Genomic DNA, 21,848 nt, shown 5'->3' on the forward strand with positions numbered 1-21,848 from the left:
ACTCCAAATACTTCAGTCATGCTGTAGAGAGCTGGTATGGTATATGAGAGAAAAGCTGACACTGCCCTCTGGTGACCAGGTTTGTTTCAGTCAGCAGTCACGTCAGTGGAAGGAACAGCAAAATGCCTGCAATGCAAACATTAAATACATATGCTCACATTAAAATACCGGCAGTATAGAAGTTTCTTACCTGAACATACAAACATGCATGTGTGAGCTAAACAGTGATAAGCACGCAACATAAAGTTCAATTAAGTTAATTTTGAAATACTGATATTTCTCAATAGACAAACTCATAGATAAACTGACTGAACCTATTTAGTGTAACTGGAGCTGTGAATCACTCTGTGTACTCTTATTTATCTTATTTAACTATTAGTATTTCATGAAAAAGCCTTTTAAACAGAGAATAAAGCTAAATGTAAACAACACGTTCCTTTTATGTTTCCCACTCATTTTTATTTATATGTGAATAAGTGAATGAGGCTAATAGGTTAAAACTATCCAGTTTCCTTCCTTAAATACAGACTATTATATACACAAATATACACTTAATTATTTTGTGCTTCTGAATTTTTGGGAAGACTACTCCAAAGAGCTCCAAGAATAAACTAAGGTGCCTAACAGTAGCTCAGCTTGACCACTCCAACATCCTTAACAGTTTATCATTATGTTAGTAGCGTTGATACGTTTTTATTGAATAGATTTAGCCAATAATACCTTATTTAATTATAGGGTTTAGGAATCCAGCACTTCAAGTAGCACTGGGGGATTTGGTGCGAGTACCTCTACCACAGTCAGTAAATGTTGCAGGCAACATAAAATCATAGAATAAGTTAAAGTGTTATAGGTGTCATGTGTTTTTACTTATTTTCTAAGAAGTTGAACCCCATGAACAGTACTGATGACAACATGCCACCTGCTGGCTGATAGCATGAAATGCATGTGTGAGCAGGACCCCTGTTATGATTGCATAGATGCAGCAGAGAGCAGTGGTGCTCCCTCCCATTCCTCTGCTTTACTTTGACAGGTGCTGTTTGTCTGCAGCGGTTGTTTCGCACTTTCCCCTGAGCCTCCTCTGTTTGTGTTTAGCGTATACGAAGGTCTGACAAAACGACGGCTGACAGTTTACAAAGGCCAGAATACTGTGTAAAATAAAACTGCCAGATACTTTTAGAGGTGAATTCTTTAACACGTTTATGACAAGTCCCAGAAAAAGACTTTAAATTGCTGTCAGTTCATCATCTCTCCAACAGACTGGCCTTAGTTTTTAATACTGCTCCGTTGATCCTCAGGAGGATGCTTGTGAACAAGAACACAGTTTCGTGCCAGACTTCTGCCTCTCAGACTTCTGGGTTTTTCCTTCCTGACAATGCAGGCACTGTCCGACAGCTCTCACTGTGGGAGCTATCCAGAGAATGACTCTCCTGCCTCTGAGCTGCAGAGTACCAGATGAGACTCGCTGATAAGACAGAGCCGAATTCCACATCTGAAAAGTCCACTGAATGATGCCATAGCTTGGCACTATGTCATGTGATTTGACTCTTTGGAGATAATTCCCTACAGTAACACATCCCTATTGTGTTGTAAAGAATGGAGCACAGAAATGTCCAATCAGATTGTAATAGGTCATCCTTTTGTTGTCAGTGGTGCTGAATTCCCAACATGTAGATCTGCTTCTTGGTTTTAACTGGTTTATGATTCAGAGGCAGAGGTGGCTGAATCAGAAGTGATCTGCGTGTTGATGACATACATAATTTTGACAGCCATAGCACAGGAAGCTGACCTCAGTTACTGGTGTCATCTATTCAGCACCGTGGGACTCCCAACCTAACACCCCGTACATCCTCCGCTGTACGCTGGTAGGAATCAGATAAGCAGTTGGAACAGAGCCCTGTCTATAAGGAGAAAAAGAGACGTCAGAAGTCTCTAGAGCCCAGACGCCATCTGATGCTCTCTGAATGCACTGTGATGGTTTTTCAAACAATCTGATATGTTGTTCCTTGTATCCTGAAACAAATCCACCCTGTTCTAAAAAAAAAGGAGCAGGCATGTTGTCATTGTCACTTATTCAGATGTGTCATTTAGTCTAAACTGAGCAATGAAAGTTCTTTTTGTAGAACGGTCTCAACCACCTTTGTGACAGGCACTAACAGTCAAACGTTTTAGAGCGCCCCAATTTTTCTAGTTATTTATTGCAGTTCAATTCGTACAAGTCCAGTGAATAGTTTGAAATGGCACAAAGGTAAGTGGAGAACTGCCAGCAGTTCTGCAGCAATGAAGGTTGATCAAGCCTTAAAAGCTGGTGTTCCAACTTTTCTGGAGTGCTTACGATCCCCTCTGTCTGCATAAAAGCAGTGGTGGAACACACTGTAGTACCATAGCCTCGTGAGCATCCGTTGAACATTATTTTACTGCAGAAAGTGTTGCTACAAAAATGGCGAGAAAAAGGCAATTAACAATGGAAGAGAGACTGACCATCATAACACTTAAATGTAGGTCTTTCATACAGAGAAATTGCAAAGAAAGTCAAGGTGTACAGTTCCCTTCACCATCAAAGGCACTCAGAAACTGGGGCAAACTCTAACAGGAAGAGGTCTGGCAGATTCAAAGCCACAACTGAATCAGAGAACAAGTTTCTGAGAGTTAGCAGCTTGCGTAATAGGCGGCTCACTTGCCAACAGCTTCAAACACAGCTCAATAGTGGTCAGAGTAAGCAAGCCTCAGTTTCAACTGTGAAGAGAAGACTTTGAGCTGCAGGTTTGACAGGACGAGTTGCAGCAAGAAAGCCATTGTTAAGATGTCAGAATAAGACAAAGAGGCTTTCCCGGGCCATTAAACACTGCCATTGGACTACTGAAGACTGGAAGAAGGTGTTATGGACCAGTCAATCAAAATTTGAAAACTTTGGTTCATCACGCAGGATTTGTACGCCATCGAGTAGGTGAAAGGATGGCTCCACAGTGTGTGGCACCAACTGTCAGACAATGGAGGAGGAAGTGTGATGGTCTGGGGCTGTTTTCCTGGATCCAGGGTCAGTGAGAGGCAAGATAATGACCCAAAACACAAGTCCAAGCTATGGCAGAACTACCTCAGGAAAAAAAGAACACGATGGTCTCCAGACTTAAACCACATCAAACCGGTTTGGGATGAACTGGACAGAAGAGTGAAAGCAAAGCAACCTACAAGTGCCACATTTATGGGAACTTCTGCAGCAGATATGGGAAGAACTTTCTGAAGAATATTTGATTTCTATTGTGGAAAGAACATGGGTGTGTTCAGCTGCTATATCTGCTAAAGGCAGTTACTTTGATGAGTCAAAAGTTTAGAATACATTTTGGTCTATAAATTCATTCCATGATTTATTTATTTTTTTAATTCCAGTTGCTTGGTTGTTTGCTTTCATTTCAGAGAGCAACAAGACATTAAACTGCAAAAATTTTATTTAAAAAAGTGAAAAAAATGGGTGTTTTAAAACATTTTACCTGTAGTGTACATGTATGCACTTATGTATGAACATCTGAGAGCAAGTGTTCTCTGCATTCTGATCTTTTCTTTTTTTAAGTCAAAGCAAAATCTTCCACATCACTGACTTTGCTTGTTTGCTCATTATGATTTAGCTCCCATCAATTATGAACCCTTTGAGTTTGTCTGAGCATCAAAGGGAGATGAAGCCTTCTTTATTTATTTACATCCTTGCTTGTCTTAGTATTGATGGGGAAAACGTTCCTACTTAAAGGTGTGCTTGTACTGTATAACACTGGCTGCCAGAGAACAACCGCAAACATCAACCAGGCTTTTAATTAGTTAAACCTCACTATGACCCTCTTGGATATTCTTTTCCCTTCAGAACAGCTTTAATTCCTCATGTCAGAGATTTAACAAGGTGCTGGGAACATCCCTCAGAGATTCTGGTCACATATTAGCATGATAGCATCACATAGCTACTGGAGATTTGTCATCAGTTTGAGGTTATCTGAGCTTTGTGACATGGCCCGCTATCTTTCTGGAAGAAACCATTAGCAGATGATTACACTGCGGTCATGAAGGATGGACATGGTCAACAGCAATACTGAGGTTGGCTATTGCATTTAAATGATGCTCAGTTGGCACTAAAGGGCTCAGAGTGTGCCAAAACACATGCCCCACAACATTATAATACCAGCACCAGCCCGAACTGTTGATACAAGACAGAATGGATCCATGTGGTCATGTTGTTTAAACTAAATTCTGACTCTATTCTGTGACAGCAGTGACTCATGAGACCAACATTTTACTAATCTTCTGGTCTCCAGTTATAGCCTCAGATTCTTGATCTTTGCTGGTGCCCAGTGTTATCTTCTGTGGCAGGAGCCCATCTGCTTCAAGGTTTGATGTATTATGCTTTAAGAGATGCTCTCATGCATACCTTGGGTGCACTGAGTCTTTATTTGAATTACTGCTGCTTTCTATCACCCCAAAGTCTGGCCATCATCCTCTGGTTTCTGTTATTACCAAAGGTTTTCACCTAGAAAACTGTTGATCAGACCATTCTTTGTAAACCCTAGAGATGGTTGTGTTCGAAAACTGTACTTCAGCAGTTTGTCCTCAACATGTCTACATACTTTAATGCATTGAGCTTCTGCCATGTGGCTGTCTGATTAGATATTTGCATTAGTAACCAGTTGAATAAATGCACCTAAGGGTGTCCTAGGTGTCTAATGCATGTATATCTAAAGCCCAGTATCTTTGTTCTTCTTAACCACAGAGGTCCACTGTTACTCAGAATAAATCCCAATGCTAACCCTGACCCACCCAAGTGACAGTTTCTCAGTACATCACAGTAAATGACTTAACTTCACAAACCAAGTATATGACACAATTCCTTAAGTGTGTGATGTTGGAAATCATTTTCTGTCCTTTACAAAATAAAATGTTGTTTCATGCACTTTCCATGTTTTATATATTTAGCATCAAAAAGCAGGGAAGCTGAAAAGAGGATGGATGGATGCAAATCCTGTGAGGATGTATGTGAGAGGTTTTCATCATCCAGTTATTGTATTACTTGCTTTTAATTGTCTTGTGTTTGTTTGTATAGACAGTCATTTTCTGTCTTGGGTTTATTTTCTTGTCTTCTTCTATTATATCTACTTCCAGCTACCTGCCAGCTCCTCCAGTGGCTTTTAGTCTTTGTCCTCTTTTACCTATCTCTGTTTCTTCCACTGCCACTTTATTCTGACCTAGATTGTTGAGAGAAAAAGCGAGTCACTGTTGGGCTGATCGGAGGTCAGCCGTGCCATTAAGGCTTTTATGAGGTGCAGAAACTCTGGTCTGATGTAACTGACACCGCTCTGGCCTGTTCCCCTTGGGTGCTGTGGGTCACAGTTTGCCTCCATGAACTTCCATTACCTCGTAACATCTGAGTCATTATATGATGGAAATATTAGTGCTGAGTAAGGGGACTTGAGAGAGCTGCATTTAATGAACGATTGCACAACAGATGAACACAGAACAATGGCAGCTCATAATGCCCTCATGCGGTCTGAAAAATAAAGGGTAAAATTGAAACCTTTTCTCAAAGGGCAAGAGAGTCATTTCTGATTATTGCTAGTGACCAAAGATTTCATATCATGTCATATGAAGTTTGGCCACATCCCTTAAAATGTCTGAAAACCAGTGATGGGAATAACGGCGTTACAAGTAACGGCGTTACTAACGGTTGAAGCTGTCTTCAGCTTACCGTACCTTATATCAGTTAAGCGGAAGTTGCTGTCTATGTAAGTTAAGCGGGCGCTACAGCTTTAAGCAGCTGCGCGCGCTCCCGCGGACGGCAATCGCTTTCTGCCCAACGATCACTTTTTGGCACAACACCTGGAGCTGAGGGGGCAAAACAATGGCATGAGTGCTGCTGTTTGATTAAGGAAGAATAAAGTAGTCGTGGTAAGCCAATCACACGACCACTTTAAGACAGGCCACGTAAAACCAGAGTCATGACAAACTATATATACGCAGCGTTTTTTCCTCAATAGTTTCATCACGTTTACTGTCTAAGGACAGCGCTAGCAAGCAGTCTCTGCTTATGACCAAAAAAACCCCCAAACCTGCCCTTTCGTGTTGGTGGAAAAATGCACCATGTCACCAGTCAAAGAATGATATGGCAACATGACATTTGGCTGTTTAGGAAGAGGTGGAAGTTTTAGGAGTGATGTGTTGTCTTGTGTAGTTAGTGTGTAGTGTTGTGGATAGTTTTGTGTTGTGTGTAAGAACAACAAGGCGACTGCTGTCTCCAGGTAGAAAACAGGAGTGATGCACCTGCTGCTGTCAGACCTGCAGGTATCAGGCTTGTGATGTTGTTTGTAAAATTTGTGCATATAATTTTAAAATTGTCAATTTATATTTGCATTTAAAGTTATGATTCATTAAACATGTTTGTGGTTGTTACAGTAAAAAATATAACTTTTTCTACTCGGATTTTATGTTTTTTAGATCAATTGTTTTATTACAGTATGTCAAAATGAAAACATAACTGTAAATTCAGACACGCGAGGTTGTGCTGAAAAGGATGAAACAAGGCAAAGTAAATCGTTTTCAAAGGTAAAATCAAAAGTAGTTAAAAATGGCCAATTATACCCTGGACCACAGAGGGTTTTTTTTTTAAGTAACGCATTAGTTACTTTTCAAGTAATTAATTACTTTTAGAATCTTGTAACTCAGTTACTAAGTCAGTTACTTTTTTAAAGAAGTAACTAGTAACTATAATTAATTATTTTTTCAAAGTAACTTGCCCGACACTGCTGAAAACACAGCTGACTCAAACATGAACTTATCATTACACGATGAGCTCGCTGTATAAGGTGAAATCTTGCTGCAACTTATTTATTAAATAGAAAGTAGTTAATAAAAAATAAAAAGGATTGCAATATACATTCTTAGATCAGTTTTTATAGCAAACTGCACTATGTCCTGAACAAGTTCATGTTTTGAAATGAGAGAAGTTAGCTCTTAGCTCTCATAGTTTTTCTGCCATGCCTTCCTTCACCCAAAACGTTTTCTCTCCATCCTCCACTTTCCACAATTTTAGACATGAAGCAAGATCCAAGCTGTTGTTTAGAAGAAAAAGTATGATGACATCTGTAAATTTTTGTCTGTTTTCTCTTCAGATTTCATATTAGTTCAGTTTACTTTTGCTTCATACTTTTGTATTGATCCATTGAGGACTACAGCTCTAAAGAGAGAGACCCAGACCCACTCGGTCTCTGCAACCTTCTTGAATAAAGTTGGACTAAGCCTTTATCAAAGCAGGTATTTTTGTCCAGCTCTATTTAAGCTTCTTAACTCAGAGCAGTATCATAATGAGCCGCTGAATCGGCTAAATAGAAAGCAGCCATCATTAAACTGTTCACACATCTGCTTTTTTCTACAGTGACGCGTCAAATGCGCTATTTTAAACAAGCAAATTGGTGGGTTTTCTCATTTAAGTTCAGATATTATTGTTTGAAAATTCAAATTTTAGTTTACTGGTTGGTTTCCGTACTAGTTTCAGTCTTTTTACTTGTAATATGGGGGGTATTTGTTAGTGGCAGATTTAAGAAGTTCAGAAGCCATGTTACAATACAAATAGACACACTTTGTAAAGGCAGTTGACTCAGAGTCATGCAGGCTTCCTCAAGTCTCAATAAACAATTTCACCAAAGCCTCCTCAGGTAGGTTGTGCTCACAGATGTGACCAAAGCCTTTAACTAAAGCTATTTCTGATTTTCCTCTTTCCCCAAAATAGATTATATTTTTATTTTTCCTAACTTTAATAACCTTGTTTTGGAGTGTCTGTCTTTCTCAGGAAATAAGCATTGATTATCAACCCCTTAAGGCGCTTGCAGTGTTGTTGACTGTCTAGCCTTTAAGTACTGATCGAGCCTGGACATATTAACCGATGCGGATTAGGAACTTGTATAATCCATACTTATTAGGCCCTGAGGTACAGATGCACAGATATAAACAGAGGACAAATGTACTTCATTGCAAACTCAAATGAATTGCGTACATTTTATAGAAATGTGCATACATATCTCTTTTACAGGTACAACTTTATTCCAAGGATCCAGAGGGTTCTAGGCAGAGCATGGAAAACATTCAGCATCAAGCGAATCACAATGAAGGGGGGGAGCATTCCATTCTTATAAAATATAGAGCTTTAATTTATTAGTCAGCAACAACAATGGAAAGGGAGGATAAGAGTAATTTACACGAGTCATTACAATAACATCACCTTTGTGCATTTTCTTTTTCTGTTTTTTTTTTTGCTTAATTTTTTTTTCATAAAGTCTGGATGATGCAGAAAGAAAAAAAAACATACAAAACAAACAAAACACTCAAAAACTAAAGACACTTTTAAAAAAACAGAAATACTCAACAAAAATGGTACAACCTTTCTTTGCATTTTTTTCATATTTCGTCTCCTCTCATTTAAACAAGATGATCAGGAGCTTTGATTGATTCCTGGGAATACAGACAGATCCCAAATTAAGGAGCAGATACAGATACCCATGTATGAATTATAGATGCATCTTCCCCGAGGCATCCACACTGACTTTCACACTGCCTAAAAAGAAGATATACTGGAAGCCCCTTAATGTTAAAGTAACATGAAAATAATATATTTTAAACTTGTTCTGATTTTTTGGGAATTAATTTTTTTTTTTTACAGAGGAGACTCCAATAGTTTTACTTCCTGTAGATGTGCTGTATTAACGTTTTCACCAGAACTGTCTAATAGAGGCTCTGTGTAATTAATATGATGCTTGCTTTCTATTCCCACTTAAATGACTCTCACACATATATCCTATCCAAACTTATGAGCAACATAATTTTACTTTACACTTTGACAAGATCTATAACAATGTCAATAAAAAGATGTATCGTGCTTTTTACAGGGAATATCTGAAATGACGGCATCTTTAAAGCATTTATTTTCCCCATTTTGCTGTAGTTAAGTTGGTCAGACTGCACTGTACACCCACAGAGATGAAAATAAAACAGAAGAAAAAAATCCAAAACAACCACACACTATCGTATTATCTCAGAATTACAGTACAAATACAGGTTCATGCACACAATGAAAGCCAGCTTCCCAATATTCAATATTTTGGTTAGTGTCACAACATTGTTACAATGCTCTGTTGTGTATACGGGCTATTACTTTTTTTTCCACACATGAATGTCAAAGAGAAAAAAAAAAGATGTCTTGTGTGCCAAGAACTGCTAACAACTGCTGCCTGATCCGGGCACTTTCCCCTAAATGCACTGCAATTGTTTCTTCCACAATTGTGCCGTGCCCGAGTGTGCTTGTTGCATATGGCCCCAGCCAATGTCCCCTGAAATGTAAAAGAATAATGCCCAATGTGCAAAATCCTCAACCCCGTATTGCACCTCGGTCTCAGTTCAAAGGAGGTTTGCATCGGGAAGAAAAAGTATTTTTATTAATAGACTTGCAACATAACTGATCTGATTTTTGCTTTGTTTACTTTAAAAAAAAAACTTGGATTCATAGCCAGAAGAAACTGCAGGTTACTGAGAGTAGAGTACAGTAAGATTATTATCACTGCTAAACAAATGGAAATCATTTTCAGCATGATCAGTGTCTCTGCTGGCGTGTAGCAGTGGTGCTGCAGATATTTTACAATCCGTCCTCCAAGGAAGAAGAAAATAGAAGAAAAAAACAAAACAAAAACAAAGGGCAAGCACAAGATTCCTGTAAAATGACCCAGTTACAACTTTGATAATATTCGAGTAGTCTTCTGTAAGTCTGGGTTCCTATGGAGAAAATACTGTTTCTCCACAATGACCGGGACCATAAGTCAGTGGTCCCCTTGCAATATGAAGTCTCTGTCTGCGTGCATCACAGGTGTTCCTGCAGTGTCCGCATATACAAAACTCCCGGTACTTAGTCAAAGCAAGCGAAAAAAAAAAAAACAACAGAGATCCCATCACCTCCCGTCAGGTAGCTCAATTCCCCGTTACTCAGAGCTGTAGCTCTACCCTAACAGCTCAAGAGCCTCATAACACGTTTCAAAGAGTTGCCAAAGTCATACGATGCTGGCAGATGAGTTTTGTAATGACAGTAACAGCAACAATAAAATTAACAATATCAATAATAACAATATTTGCCCCAAAGGTACCTATACACAAAGAGCATGTTTTTTTCTGTAAGTACAAAGAAATCCACAGAATGATACTATATACAACCTACAATAAATACTGTGTATCATATATCTTACTGTTTGAATGGATGTATTGGGTGTAGTGGGGTTTACTCGTAAGCCTCTTTTTTTGTCAGTTTCTCAGCTTTTTTTTCCGGTTTGTGGATATTTTTTTTTTCACGCTGCTACTTTCATTGAGTCGCTCCCAGTTTTCATGGGGTGGGGGAGGGTTGTGTTTGGGGGTGGGTTTGAGGGGGGTGCTTCAGACACAAAGTCGGGCTCCTCATGTCTCTACTCCCTGCTGCTCCCTTTCCTCCTCCCCGTCCCTGTGATGTCGGCGGTTGCGGGGCTTCTTCTGCTCCTTGAGCTCTTTCAGGTCTTTGGCCTTAAGGGGGCCCAGCAGTGGGTCTCCAAACTGCCAGTAGTCCTGGCAGTACTGATTAATCAGGCTCATCTCTGGCTGGCTCAGGATGGTCAGCAGGTCCTTGTACTGGCCTGCGCTGGGGGTCCACTGTGTGCTGCCGGAGTGGAAAGAAGATGCCATCAAACCTGCACCGCCCTCCACCAGTGCACTGTTGACAGCCCGGCTTGACAACACCACCAACTGCAGCTTGATCAGCGTGTGTTTGAAATTCTTTTCTGTGGCCGTGCATTGGTACAAGCCAGAGTCAGAGGGCTGCAGAGATCGCACGAGCAGACCTTGTTCTGTCTTCAAAATCCGACCGTCTGAGCGCATCTGCAAAGGAAGGGTTACAGTCCATTAGCAAAAGTAGTGCAATAACCTGTGCAAAGATACATGTGTATTTACTTGATTCACAAAAATAGTGCTACATATATCTTAATGAGGTTTTGTTTATGTAGCATGTTTAAGTAGATGTAACCAACATCATCTAGATTGTGTCATTTGTAGTCATCATTCTTTTGTTTCATTAATAACTGTAGTTTAATTTTTTTTTCCATTGTGTTACTTACATGTATAATTGTCTAATTTGTAGGAGTAGCGAAATGGCCAAGTGCCAAACATGCAGTTCCTCTAGTGGCCACTTGAGGTTGTCTACAAAAGTGAGTCACCTTTAGACCTTAGCTTTAAAAAAATTTTTTTTAAATGAATGAAATTAAAATTCTTTGAAAATTCAAAGTTTTGCATCATCTGGGTCTTTTCAGTTACAGGTGCAGACTAGGCTGTTAACTGTCTGCCAGGCTTCACCTCGGTTACTTCAAGTCACTAAACCAGATCTTTTGAGTGTATTTGTGGTGTTGGTGTCCTTTGAAACAATTTTTCTTACAATTAAAAAAAATAAGTCTATGTGCTGGCTTTGGAGGGCAAAACTCTTGTTTTATGTTTGCCTGTTACTTAGCAAAATCAATACACTAAGTTTTCTAATAAAGCCTGCTAGCCTTAGCTGATAACAATAATCACAGAGGCCAAAATTAGAAAGGCTTCAAAACAGCAGTCAACAAACCAATGGGAGACAGTAGGTATGTTCATATCAGTATATCGAACAATTTGATCTCCACCTATTGCTCCAAACCTCTGCGACTGCTGGAGGTAGTGCTATTAATGTGTTTGTTTTAGGTTTTAACATAATCAGCAGAAATGAAGACGCTTAAATTTGAAAGCATGTTATAGTGTCACATAATAACAGCAAACTCATCTTCCTGGGACTAATAAGTATAGAATTTGATACTCTCAGCATAACTAAATATAGGCTTTTATCAAATATTAATAGAAACAGGTCTTATCCTTTAAAATGTAACAGGTGGAAACGATCCATTATGATATGCTGAGTCTATCATGTACAACAGACATGATATCTTATTGATTTAATTGCGTTATTAATTGCATTTCTCCCTTTTGCACTTCAGGCTGAATGTGTGAAGCTGATTCTATTTATTTGTTCCAGCATTTGATCTGAGCTTCACTGTTTGTATTTTTACATCAGGTGTCTTCAGCATTAATTCTGGTCATGAGGTAAAAAGAAAACAGAGCCAGCAAAAATTGTGAATGAACTGTAACTACATCTGTATGTATATCTACATATAGAAATCTGATTGGATGAGGGGAGCTTTTTTTCTTTTCTTTTTTTTTGCTCACCAGCAGCAAAGACTGCTCTGCTTTTGGGAACAGATACCATCCAACAGAATAGTCAATAAAAGAGAGGCAGCAACAGTACATAGCTTCACAATAAAACTTTAACTAGATCCTGAGGGTTGTATATCACAACAGAGAGCTTTTTTTCACAGCTCCCCTTTATGTGTCCTTCCCTCCGTGCCTCAGGACAGCTGGAGGCCTGTGCAAGAAATCAGGCATCGTTCAATCACAGCCCAAAACACTTAATCACGTTAACAGATAATCAAGAGGAAATTAGACTAGAGTTATTTTTCAAATGTGTCACACTGCACATAAATCTCTCCTCTTCTCCACAGCAACATAGTGAAGAAATTAAACATTGTGGTGAGCATATCGAAAAGGAAATCTGTGGAACTGCTCATGTGTTACCAATGAAGGGAAATCCAAGCAAATTCAGTGATTCAGGAAGTCTATGTGACATTAAAAATGGATAATTATGTATTTGAGTGAGCTACCCTGTAATATAATCTGCTTGTATAACAAGAAAAATTGAGAAACACACTGTTAGGCCGCTCACTTCTTTCCTGCGGTCACTGTTATCCCTCTGCACGTGCCATTTGATGAGAGCGTGTGGAGAGCGGGCCTGACACTCCAGGAAGGTACTGCTCCCCTCCACCCCGTACTGCACCATCTCCAAAGTGTTCTTACTGGCTGCAGGGCACAGAGAGAGATTTCCATGGCAACCAAAACACTCATTACCATGAGCTCCGTGGAACCAAAATCTCAGTTGGGGCAAATTAGAAAAAAAAAAAATCCTGTCTTTGTAATTACTTTAACAGGTGCCGGGATACAGTTATACAGTTAGCAGCAAAAATGAGCCAAAATGTCAACTGTCTAAATTTATTAATAAGGTAACAGCAACCCAGGAGGCACAGGAACACATGTCTTACCCTTGGAATTGAAGCCTCTGCACTGGCGGATGGGGTTCCCGTACTTGACATCCTGCCTCCGGCTACGTCTAAATGGGTCAGACCAGTATTGCCAAATAAGGAGAGAAAAACATCATAAAGCAACTGCAAGCCATTCAAAGCTGTTTGACAATACAGAAATGCAGTAACGTACTCAATGCACATTGAAATTATCACAAACTATCGTCATGTTAACATCTTTAACATCTGTGTTGTGTGTTTTTACTTGTTAAAAGAAGATGATTTATTAGTGTCATCAGCCACAAAGACCGGGACATGAACACAACTGATTAGGAATGCCACTGAAACAGCCATTCAGCCATCCAGGCAATCTCAACTGAGCGCCACTCAACACGCACGTTAGGTCAGTCAGTTAGTTATGAAGTTAGCGTAGCTCATGCTAACAGCGCTGTTGGTGCTTACCTTTTCTGTGAGGCGGAGTAACGGGAGCAGGACTTGCCATCCCAGGCGCAGTAAGGATCTCTGGCCAGACAGCAGTCAGCGCAGGCCTCGCCGTACATGTCACAGCGATGCAGAGCCAACTGGGTCAGCCCTACTGCAGATGACACATACAGCTGTTGCTGTTGAAAGAAAGAGGGCGAGAGAGGTATTTAGACTTTTATAGGAGAACTGCAAATCACACACATCAGGTATGTTTTTTAAAAAGTGCTCTATATTTAGAAAACTACACTTCAATGTAAATGCTGCTGAAATTCCAACATTAAAGCATAAGAATAATTTGTGTGACAGCGTTTATTTTCTTTCACATAAAGACCTAAACCCAGCTGGATGTAATGAGCATCCATCCTAAAACAGCAGCAGTCCCTGGATCATCGGGGGCAACACTGAGCTCATCTCTATCAGGTTGCCATCATAATTTTATGATCAGCTGTTGACATTCATCAGTCTGGCAGGCTTTGTGTAACCCTAACTCCATCTGCAGACTCGTGTCATAACGTGCAGAAGAGGCCAAGTATCTGAATCATTTTGAAAGAAAATACGGAGCTTTTAATGTCTTTTCCATCTTTTCTTTCTTCATTGTCTCCCAGACTTTTCTATAAATTATGAGGGAAGGGGAAAAAAATAACGGGAATACAGCTGTAGGCATGTAGCTTGTGACCTTTTTCGAATCACATCATTAATTTCTTTGGAGGGCGGGTTCCTTTTCTCCTGTGTGAGCAAAGGTTAGGTAAATCAGTTAGTGCAGACAGGCTTACCCTTTTGGACGAGATCTTCATTGTAGTTATAGGAGTGGGGACCTTGATGTAGAAAATGAGAATGGGGAGCACAGTGTGTTACAGTCAGTTTAAGCACAACAGACACACATAGCAAAACAGAAATAAAAAGGAGGGTGACAGAGAGAGAGAGAGCAATCAAAGCTGACCTTGAACACCTCGACTTCCTCCAGGACCAGCTCCTCTGTCTGAAGGTCATCTCTAGGCAGCACAATGACTTTCTGTACCGTTCCCTTGTCTGTGGACCACAACACACACACGTCAGTTACACACCGACATCCTCACACCCCCGCCGCTTGTCAACGGGCCCTTGGATTTCCATTTTATTTTCTCAGCAACCTTTAACAGGAGATAATCCTCATATCAACAGGCCGCACTGTACTCTGTGTTTCTGTCACACGGCTCTCTTTGGTTCCCTCAGTGACACGAAGCTCTGTTCTCCTTGGAACACTGACTGCTGCCGCCATGACAAACCTTTCCCGTCATTCTTGCCTTGACCTATTCATTTGGATGCCGTGAGATGTTCTACAAAGAGTTCCTGTGAGAGGGGACACCTGAGATTTATTATGACTTCTGCTCTAGCCCCGGTGCAGGACTGAAAGGCTGCCTCTGACAGCGGCTGAAAGGACACACATTCCTCCAAAGTGGCTGCCGTCACACGCAGGCCCATTAGTCTCTTCCTCATAATGCACAGACGCACAAAGAAACCGGTAAGGAGGCATCACACACGACATGTAAAGGCAGCATACTGAGCTGTGGCGGCTGTCACACAGGGGCCTTATTAAAGGCTCACAGACAAATCTCTCTGACACCAGTGGGCAAGATTAAGGTGATGCGTATGCTCACTGTACTCCTCCTTCCTCCCTACTTTTCTGTTTCTCCGCTTTACTCCCCCCCCGCTGCTGATCCACCCCCGCCCTCCAGGTACAAATCTCCTGTTGTTTACTCCATGAGAAGACAGCGAGGTAAAAGCCCTTTGATTGGTTAAAGTTCCACTCCAGCACAAAAGGGGAAGAATGCTTTTCTCCTAATGATAAATGATTGCAGGGGAGCCAAGCCCTCCACTTACATGAGATTTATTTCCAGGGGGCTGGGGCATTCTGCTCTCCATTATTCAGTGTCCCACTGACACTGTCAGTCACCATTCCCCGACTCTAATCAAAGGGGTCGCGGGTTCAGACTGACTTCATTTATACACATTCGTTACAAATGACCCACAAATGGAGAACTGGCTCCACGGATCATTTCTAAAGTTATTGCACTTTTAGAAAAGCACTCACCAGTTCCTAAGAAGAGCACTTCATAGTTGCCGTCTGCAGCTGCCACCTGGTCCACTGTAATAGTGGTGAACTCATAGTCCACGTTGGTCCGAACCACCAGGGGGCGCTTGTGCACTGGGTACACTGCGTTGTGCATGGCAGGGTGATTCCTCATAAAGTTAATCACTTCATCTGGATAGTCCTTAGTGGACTTCATGTTGGGGGTGAACGTACCTCCGGGGCACTGGAAGGGAAACAATAACATTCTCTGCATGAGTACCACAAGCCGAAAAAATTGATGTGAATAAATAAAAAAATGCCTGGTGAAGAGCCTGTCCTGCAGTAATATTTTAAGTTTGCTTATGCTGATGCTTGCATCTAACTCGAGCTATTTCTTAAGTTAGATAGAAGGCCCTGTTATGCCAGCTTGCAATGGGATTTATGTCCAGGGTCAGCGAGAGGTGAAGCTCACCGTGCCAGGTCGAGGGTAGGGTATCTTCCCGGTGTAGGCCACCCACTGGTAATTAGGTCCCTCCTTGTGGGCAAAGGGGCCATTGAAGACCATCCGGATGTCAGCCATAGAGTACACACAAACTGCCGAGCCTTTGAACACAGAGCTGTGGAGGAAACACAAAGTGAGCCAAAGACAAAAAAAAAAGGGTAACTTAAAAAAGAAGCAGGAACAGAGCCTGCTCAGGATCTGGTGTGGTGCACTAACCCAGAGACAGAGAAGACTCCATATATGACAGGATTTTTTATATCCTGTGTTGGTCGTATGTAAACATCTCCTGTGATGGAAAAAGAGAGAAGTCAGGTCAGTGCAAAGCGCAAGCACTCTTCTTCACTAATATTTACAGTTGTTTCAGTGAGTCCAGTCACTCTCAGCTAGTGGGGAGGCGATGCCTCCCCGGAAGAACCGATGCCCAAAAAAGATGAACTTTCAAGGAAACAGTACATGCTACAGGATTTGAAACCAACCAGCTTGTGTTAAAAAAAAAATACACAACTGCATTTTTAGGTCTTGAGCATGGCTATAATAGTTGATATTAAGACATCTATAAAATCCATGTTAGTAGTGCACATGATGTGTTATTTGTTTATTGCATAAACCTGGAAAATCTGTGCCGGTGCCTTATATTGCATGCATTTACACATCCAGCCTTTACGTAATCAAATAAAATGACACACAGGAAATGAATCTACTGTAGTATTTACAAAACTGCGGGAGCTTTTTACAGCTTCAAAGAACTTTAGCAACCACAATATTATAACCTATCACCTAATCATCCCATATGAAGCAATCCAAGCCCCAAACAGGCATTTAAAGTCGAGCTGTGAAAGCAAACAGTCTGGATATCTACAGTCTAGACTGGAGGATTGCTAAACCCCGAGAGATTTCCCAGTAAAATTTATACACGGTTTTCTATCCTTTTCCAGCATCCATAGCTCACGTTTTCCAATTTTAGAGAAAGGAAATATCTCTTCTCTCCCAAAGGAGAACTGCATCATACAGTATGCGTTCAGGCCAGTTTTAGAGGTATTTAAATCATAGATGCTCACCTCCAATCCTCTGACAGCAACAAATAGGAAGTAAATGCATGATTAGTGATGAGTCTCTCTGCTCTTTAGTACCTGGCCTAAATAACAGTCCCAGGAGGCATATTCAGTCTACAATAGGAAATGGCCTTCAGTTTGAAAAAGAGAATGCACTCCCAACCTAGCTGAAAACGACTAGGAAAAATCTTCAAATGTGGCTGTTAGAGCTTGCAACGTGGGAGAATAAGGGTGAACTATAGAAGAAGCTATACCAGTCAAGATTTATGCACTCTCAGTTCCATATAGACCAGCATGAGAAATTAGCTGTCAGACTGTTATGTAGATAGAATGATACATGGGTGAGATAAGCTATCTTTGAATCTGAACTGCAGGGTTTTGGGCTTGTCCACATTAGCGAGGCTGTACAGTCTTCCTCTGGGGACTGCGTGCAGCTGTGAACTCATCTCAGGAGGAAAAGGATACAGCTCAAAGATAGCGGGCACTTTGCCCTTCTTTTTGAGTGGCTACCAGTTTCACACCCATCCACACACCCACATCGCCACGCCATCTTCCACAGCTGCCAGAGGCAGAGCATGGAACGGTCACGGCTTTAGCGCGTTCACAGCACGATGGGCCGTCACGGGTGTCACACAGCAGATGATCCTTGTCGTGACACCCAGCTGGTGCTGTTTTACTTTCACGCAACGAGATGCAAGTGCGTGCACATGTAGACAAGACAGCACCGAGGCCAACATACAGTAGAGTTATACAGTCGCTAAAAACAGATCAAGGCTTCAGGGGAGAAAAGCTACGTGAGTTCCAATAAAAGCTAGTCTGACAGGACAGGGATGAGTTTGCTCCAGGGAATGTAGCATGTTAATAACAACTAGGAAAGGATCCACATACCACAACCAGCTCTTTTTATTTTCATTTGGCAATAATATCTCAGCCATCACGCATCCAATTTTATTTAAAAAAGAAACAAAATAAAAGAAAAGGTTTTCTGTTTGAGTGAACAATTACTATTCTTCTCTAGCATATCTCACTCCTTCACTCGTTTCCTCTTGCTCTCTGGCTTTTCTTCTCCCTACCTATTGATAAGAAATGCATTTTAAAGCATTGCCTGTATAAAACATAGAAGCTTTATAATGGTTAACACTATTTTAGATCATTGTGGGTCATTTAGGTAAAAACTGAAAGACAGAGCAAAGAAAATGTTACATGTTCCAACTGCAAAAACTCCCAAGGTCTCAGACGTGATTTGCCAAAACGTTCTACATCAAAGACAACAGCTGCTCTGGATGTTTGAAAAACTCCTCAGTAAATGGAACGGTACTTACGCGGGGTAATAATAAGTTATACATTCATATTTTAAAGACTCTTAGAGAATGGCAGGGTTAAGAGTCTCCTCACTCAAGGATATCTAGCTGAACTGAGAACGTGTCCCAGCTTGAAACCATTTTCAGATGCGCAGTTACAGTACTGCTTTTATTCGACATGATAGTGGATGTTTGTGTAAACTTTGGAAAAAGACTTTTCCAAAGTTTTCATGTCACACAAGAGGTAGCCTCAACATAGGTAAATAAACAACACACTGCACAAAAAAGACATTGTTTAGATGTTTATGTTGTAGTCAGAAACATGTCTGGAAGACATTAATAATACAGTCCAGCAGTCATAAATAAAATCTGGATCTGACAAAATGTTAACAGGGACTGAATGAACTGTGGGGGGGGTTTTCTTCTTTCTTGCAGATGTTTGTAGGAGTCTTTCATCTGAGTTTATTACATAACTGCAACTGGATCTGTAGAGAAGTCATCTAACTAAAAGAGCTGTGCGGCAGAGTTTCATTTACTTGAGATTCTTAGATTTATGTTCCGAGCTCTACAATAAAAGGTGCTGGGCCTTTCTGAATGGAAACTACATGTTCTCCCTGTGCCTGCAGGAGTTATCTCCTGGTACTCCAGCTTCCTCTAACAGCTCAAACCTTAACTGTTGGCTGTAGGTGTGAATGTGAGCGTCAATAGGTGTCCCTCTGTGTTAGCCCTGCAACAGATGAGAGGTGTCCAGGGTCTACATGACCCATGAAAACTGAAGAAAATGGATGGGTTTAGTATTTAGTGGTTCTAGTAAGTGGATATTTGGGCAGGCTAGTTACTTTCCCTGTTGTTTTTTTAATTATTTATTTTTCACGATTATAGAAGATGCCTGTTATAGAAGGGGATGTCATATTCATTCATGAGAGTTGCACAAATGTTCTCATCTAACTTTTAGGAAGAGAACATTTTGTTGTATTTCCCAATGATCTCCATTGTGCTCAGTAGTTTAAGGCCCTCTTAACATCCTAAAATTGCCGCTTTTGTCTGCAAAGACTAACTCTCCAGCTAAAGAGCTTTTCAAACATTCAAACTAGACAGTAAATGTGATGCCATTTGCATGAAAAAATTGTGTCCCATTTATTGTCTCCTCTAGGAGTCCTTGGCAGGGATGCTTGCTTTGTGTAGCCGTTCCTTCTCTCTGGGCTACTCTGGCATGCCCGTCCTTGTTCATTCAACAAGCCTGTTCCATTAAACATTTACAGCCTTATTCAAGAAATATCCAAAAGATTCATCATCGGCGCCAAACACTGACAGCTCCCCGGCTCACAGAACCGCTCTACAATGCACAGTGTCTGTTTCAACACCGACTGAACTAGGTAGAGACAGAAGCCTTGTTTGTAACTGCAAAGGCAGCTCATTCCTACTTGTGATTTGTGGGGAAGAGGCTGCACAACACAAAAAGGCCACCGGGTTTTCAAGTGTCACTTTCCAAATCGTTCAGAGGTATAAAATAAATGTCAACAGTAAAAACAAATAGGTGTTTGTTTGTTTTTAACTGCAGTCAGGTGATGATAAAAGCAAGGACTGCAATGAAGAGAAAAAAAAACTAGCATGGCATAGCACTGTTCTTTCTTAAAATTAGTTCAAAAGCAACAGCGGGCACACAGAAAATCCCCCTATCAGTCTTTGTCTCCATTTCCAACCAGTGGTGACAGACAGAGGACGAGTTTCCCTCAGACAGTCTAATAGTCTCACAGTCACAGACATTCCTGCTCGGTGACCCCATTCGTCCACCATCAGGCCGCCGTCTCCTCACTCACACACACACATGCACACAGACACATACACTTACTTTTGTTTTAAAAAAAAATCTCGAAAGTAAATGACAACTACAGTGGCGGGGTTATGGGTGTCAGTCCTATTACAATACCGTGAATGGGCCTACCATATGGTTCAAAGACTGATGTGTGTGGGTGTGTTTGCACTCTTGGCAGGTGCTGCAATAGAACCAAACCCTGCAGAGAACTATTGTCTACTCACTATTTCAGTTGCGATTGTACATGACAGAAAATGAAAATGAGCACGTCTCAAATAAATCCAGTCACGCCATTTTTTCCTTTGCCATTCAATACCCACTGTCAGAATGATTAACTGCACAAAGAAGAAGCATGGCTTCTGTCAAAACGTCGGGTGTAACTAAAGTTGTGGGAGGATGCGTAAGTAATGCTGACTTTTTTCTTTTTTTTTTTGTTGAAAAAGTGGAATTTCAGTGTCAAAACGACTACATTCAAACACACACATTTAACTTTTACAGTGTGTAATTAGACCGATTACAACAATTAAAACTTGATTTAATACATCAGGTGCACTAACTATTTCAATCATGAGTTAATGACTTCCCTCATATTACTTGAAAAGTGCCAAAAGACTTACGTGAGATTTAGGAAGGTGATCCAAATATGTTTTTTTGTAACTTTTTTAAATGTGTTTTTCTGATTCACACAGCTACACTGCTGATAGAGATGCTAATCTGCAGACTAATTGCTAATAAAAAATAACTGTGAGTTAGCAGCCCCAAATGTGTAGGATGTAAACTGAAAAATAAGCAGTGAGCACCACCGCCCACAGAGAAGGCATTGCGGAGCTTGCAGCACATCTGATTGACAAGGAAGTCTATAAAACATCACCCCACCCCCACCATGTAACCTACTCATTTCCACATCAACAAAAAACAGTGGAAAGAAACACAGCATGATGCGGGTTTACAGTCCTTTGTACTCACTGAGCTCGTCAAAGTGTGTCTCCATGCCGTCGGCCCCGGGCACAGAGCAGATGAGCCTGGCCTTCAGGAAGGTGCTCCACTTGTTGACCAGACAGCAGTGACCTCCGTCGTCGTTCTATTTTTTGGGAAGGGTGGGGGTGGACACAAAAATACAGTTTCTCCATCAGTTGCATCCTCATTAGCCCTCACCCCACCCCCTCCTGATTTAAAAATAAAAAAAAGCCCAGGTGGAGCCACCCACACATACGTGTCTCTGATTTGCAAAGACAGGAAGCTAAGGGGGGGTGCTGATGGGGTTAGGTAAACACAGTTTCCTCCTATTTAGGCTCTCCCATCTGCGATGGAGTGAAGCCAGAATCCATACCAAGATATTTCGAGAATGTGTCACACTTTGTAAGAAATTGTCTTTTTTATAGTAATTTTTTAAGGGTGGCCAACCTTCACTCTCTTTATGCTTTCCCATTTGGGAAGTTGAAATGTTTTCATACTCTCTACCATAAATG

At 40.9% G+C, this 21,848-nt stretch overlaps 1 protein-coding gene across 8 annotated transcripts in view; it reads right to left on the reverse strand.

The window, feature by feature from the left end:
* Positions 1-8,046: 8,046 nt before the first annotated feature.
* The window catches only part of sema3fb (sema domain, immunoglobulin domain (Ig), short basic domain, secreted, (semaphorin) 3Fb), a 60,550-nt gene continuing 46,748 nt past the window's right edge, over positions 8,047-21,848 (reverse strand). For 2 of the 8 annotated variants that reach the window (XM_026168856.2, XM_026168853.2), the window contains 10 exons: positions 21,346-21,460; positions 16,427-16,496; positions 16,181-16,325; positions 15,730-15,952; positions 14,599-14,687; positions 14,432-14,473; positions 13,638-13,795; positions 13,197-13,264; positions 12,824-12,957; positions 8,047-10,911 (listed from right to left, as the gene is read on the reverse strand). In XM_026168856.2, coding sequence (XP_026024641.1) covers positions 10,459-10,911; positions 12,824-12,957; positions 13,197-13,264; positions 13,638-13,795; positions 14,432-14,473; positions 14,599-14,687; positions 15,730-15,952; positions 16,181-16,325; positions 16,427-16,496; positions 21,346-21,460 — 1,497 coding nt within the window. In that variant the 3' untranslated portion in view covers positions 8,047-10,458. Of the gene's footprint in view, positions 10,912-12,808; positions 12,958-13,196; positions 13,288-13,635; positions 13,796-14,431; positions 14,474-14,598; positions 14,688-15,729; positions 15,953-16,180; positions 16,326-16,426; positions 16,497-21,345; positions 21,461-21,848 lie in introns of all 8 variants that reach the window. The other 6 variants (XM_026168855.2, XM_026168852.2, XM_080302066.1 and 3 more) reach the window with 4 other exon arrangements.

Source organism: Astatotilapia calliptera, chromosome 5 (assembly GCF_964374335.1).
Source record: "Astatotilapia calliptera chromosome 5, fAstCal68.1, whole genome shotgun sequence".
Lineage (NCBI taxonomy): Eukaryota > Metazoa > Chordata > Actinopteri > Cichliformes > Cichlidae > Astatotilapia > Astatotilapia calliptera.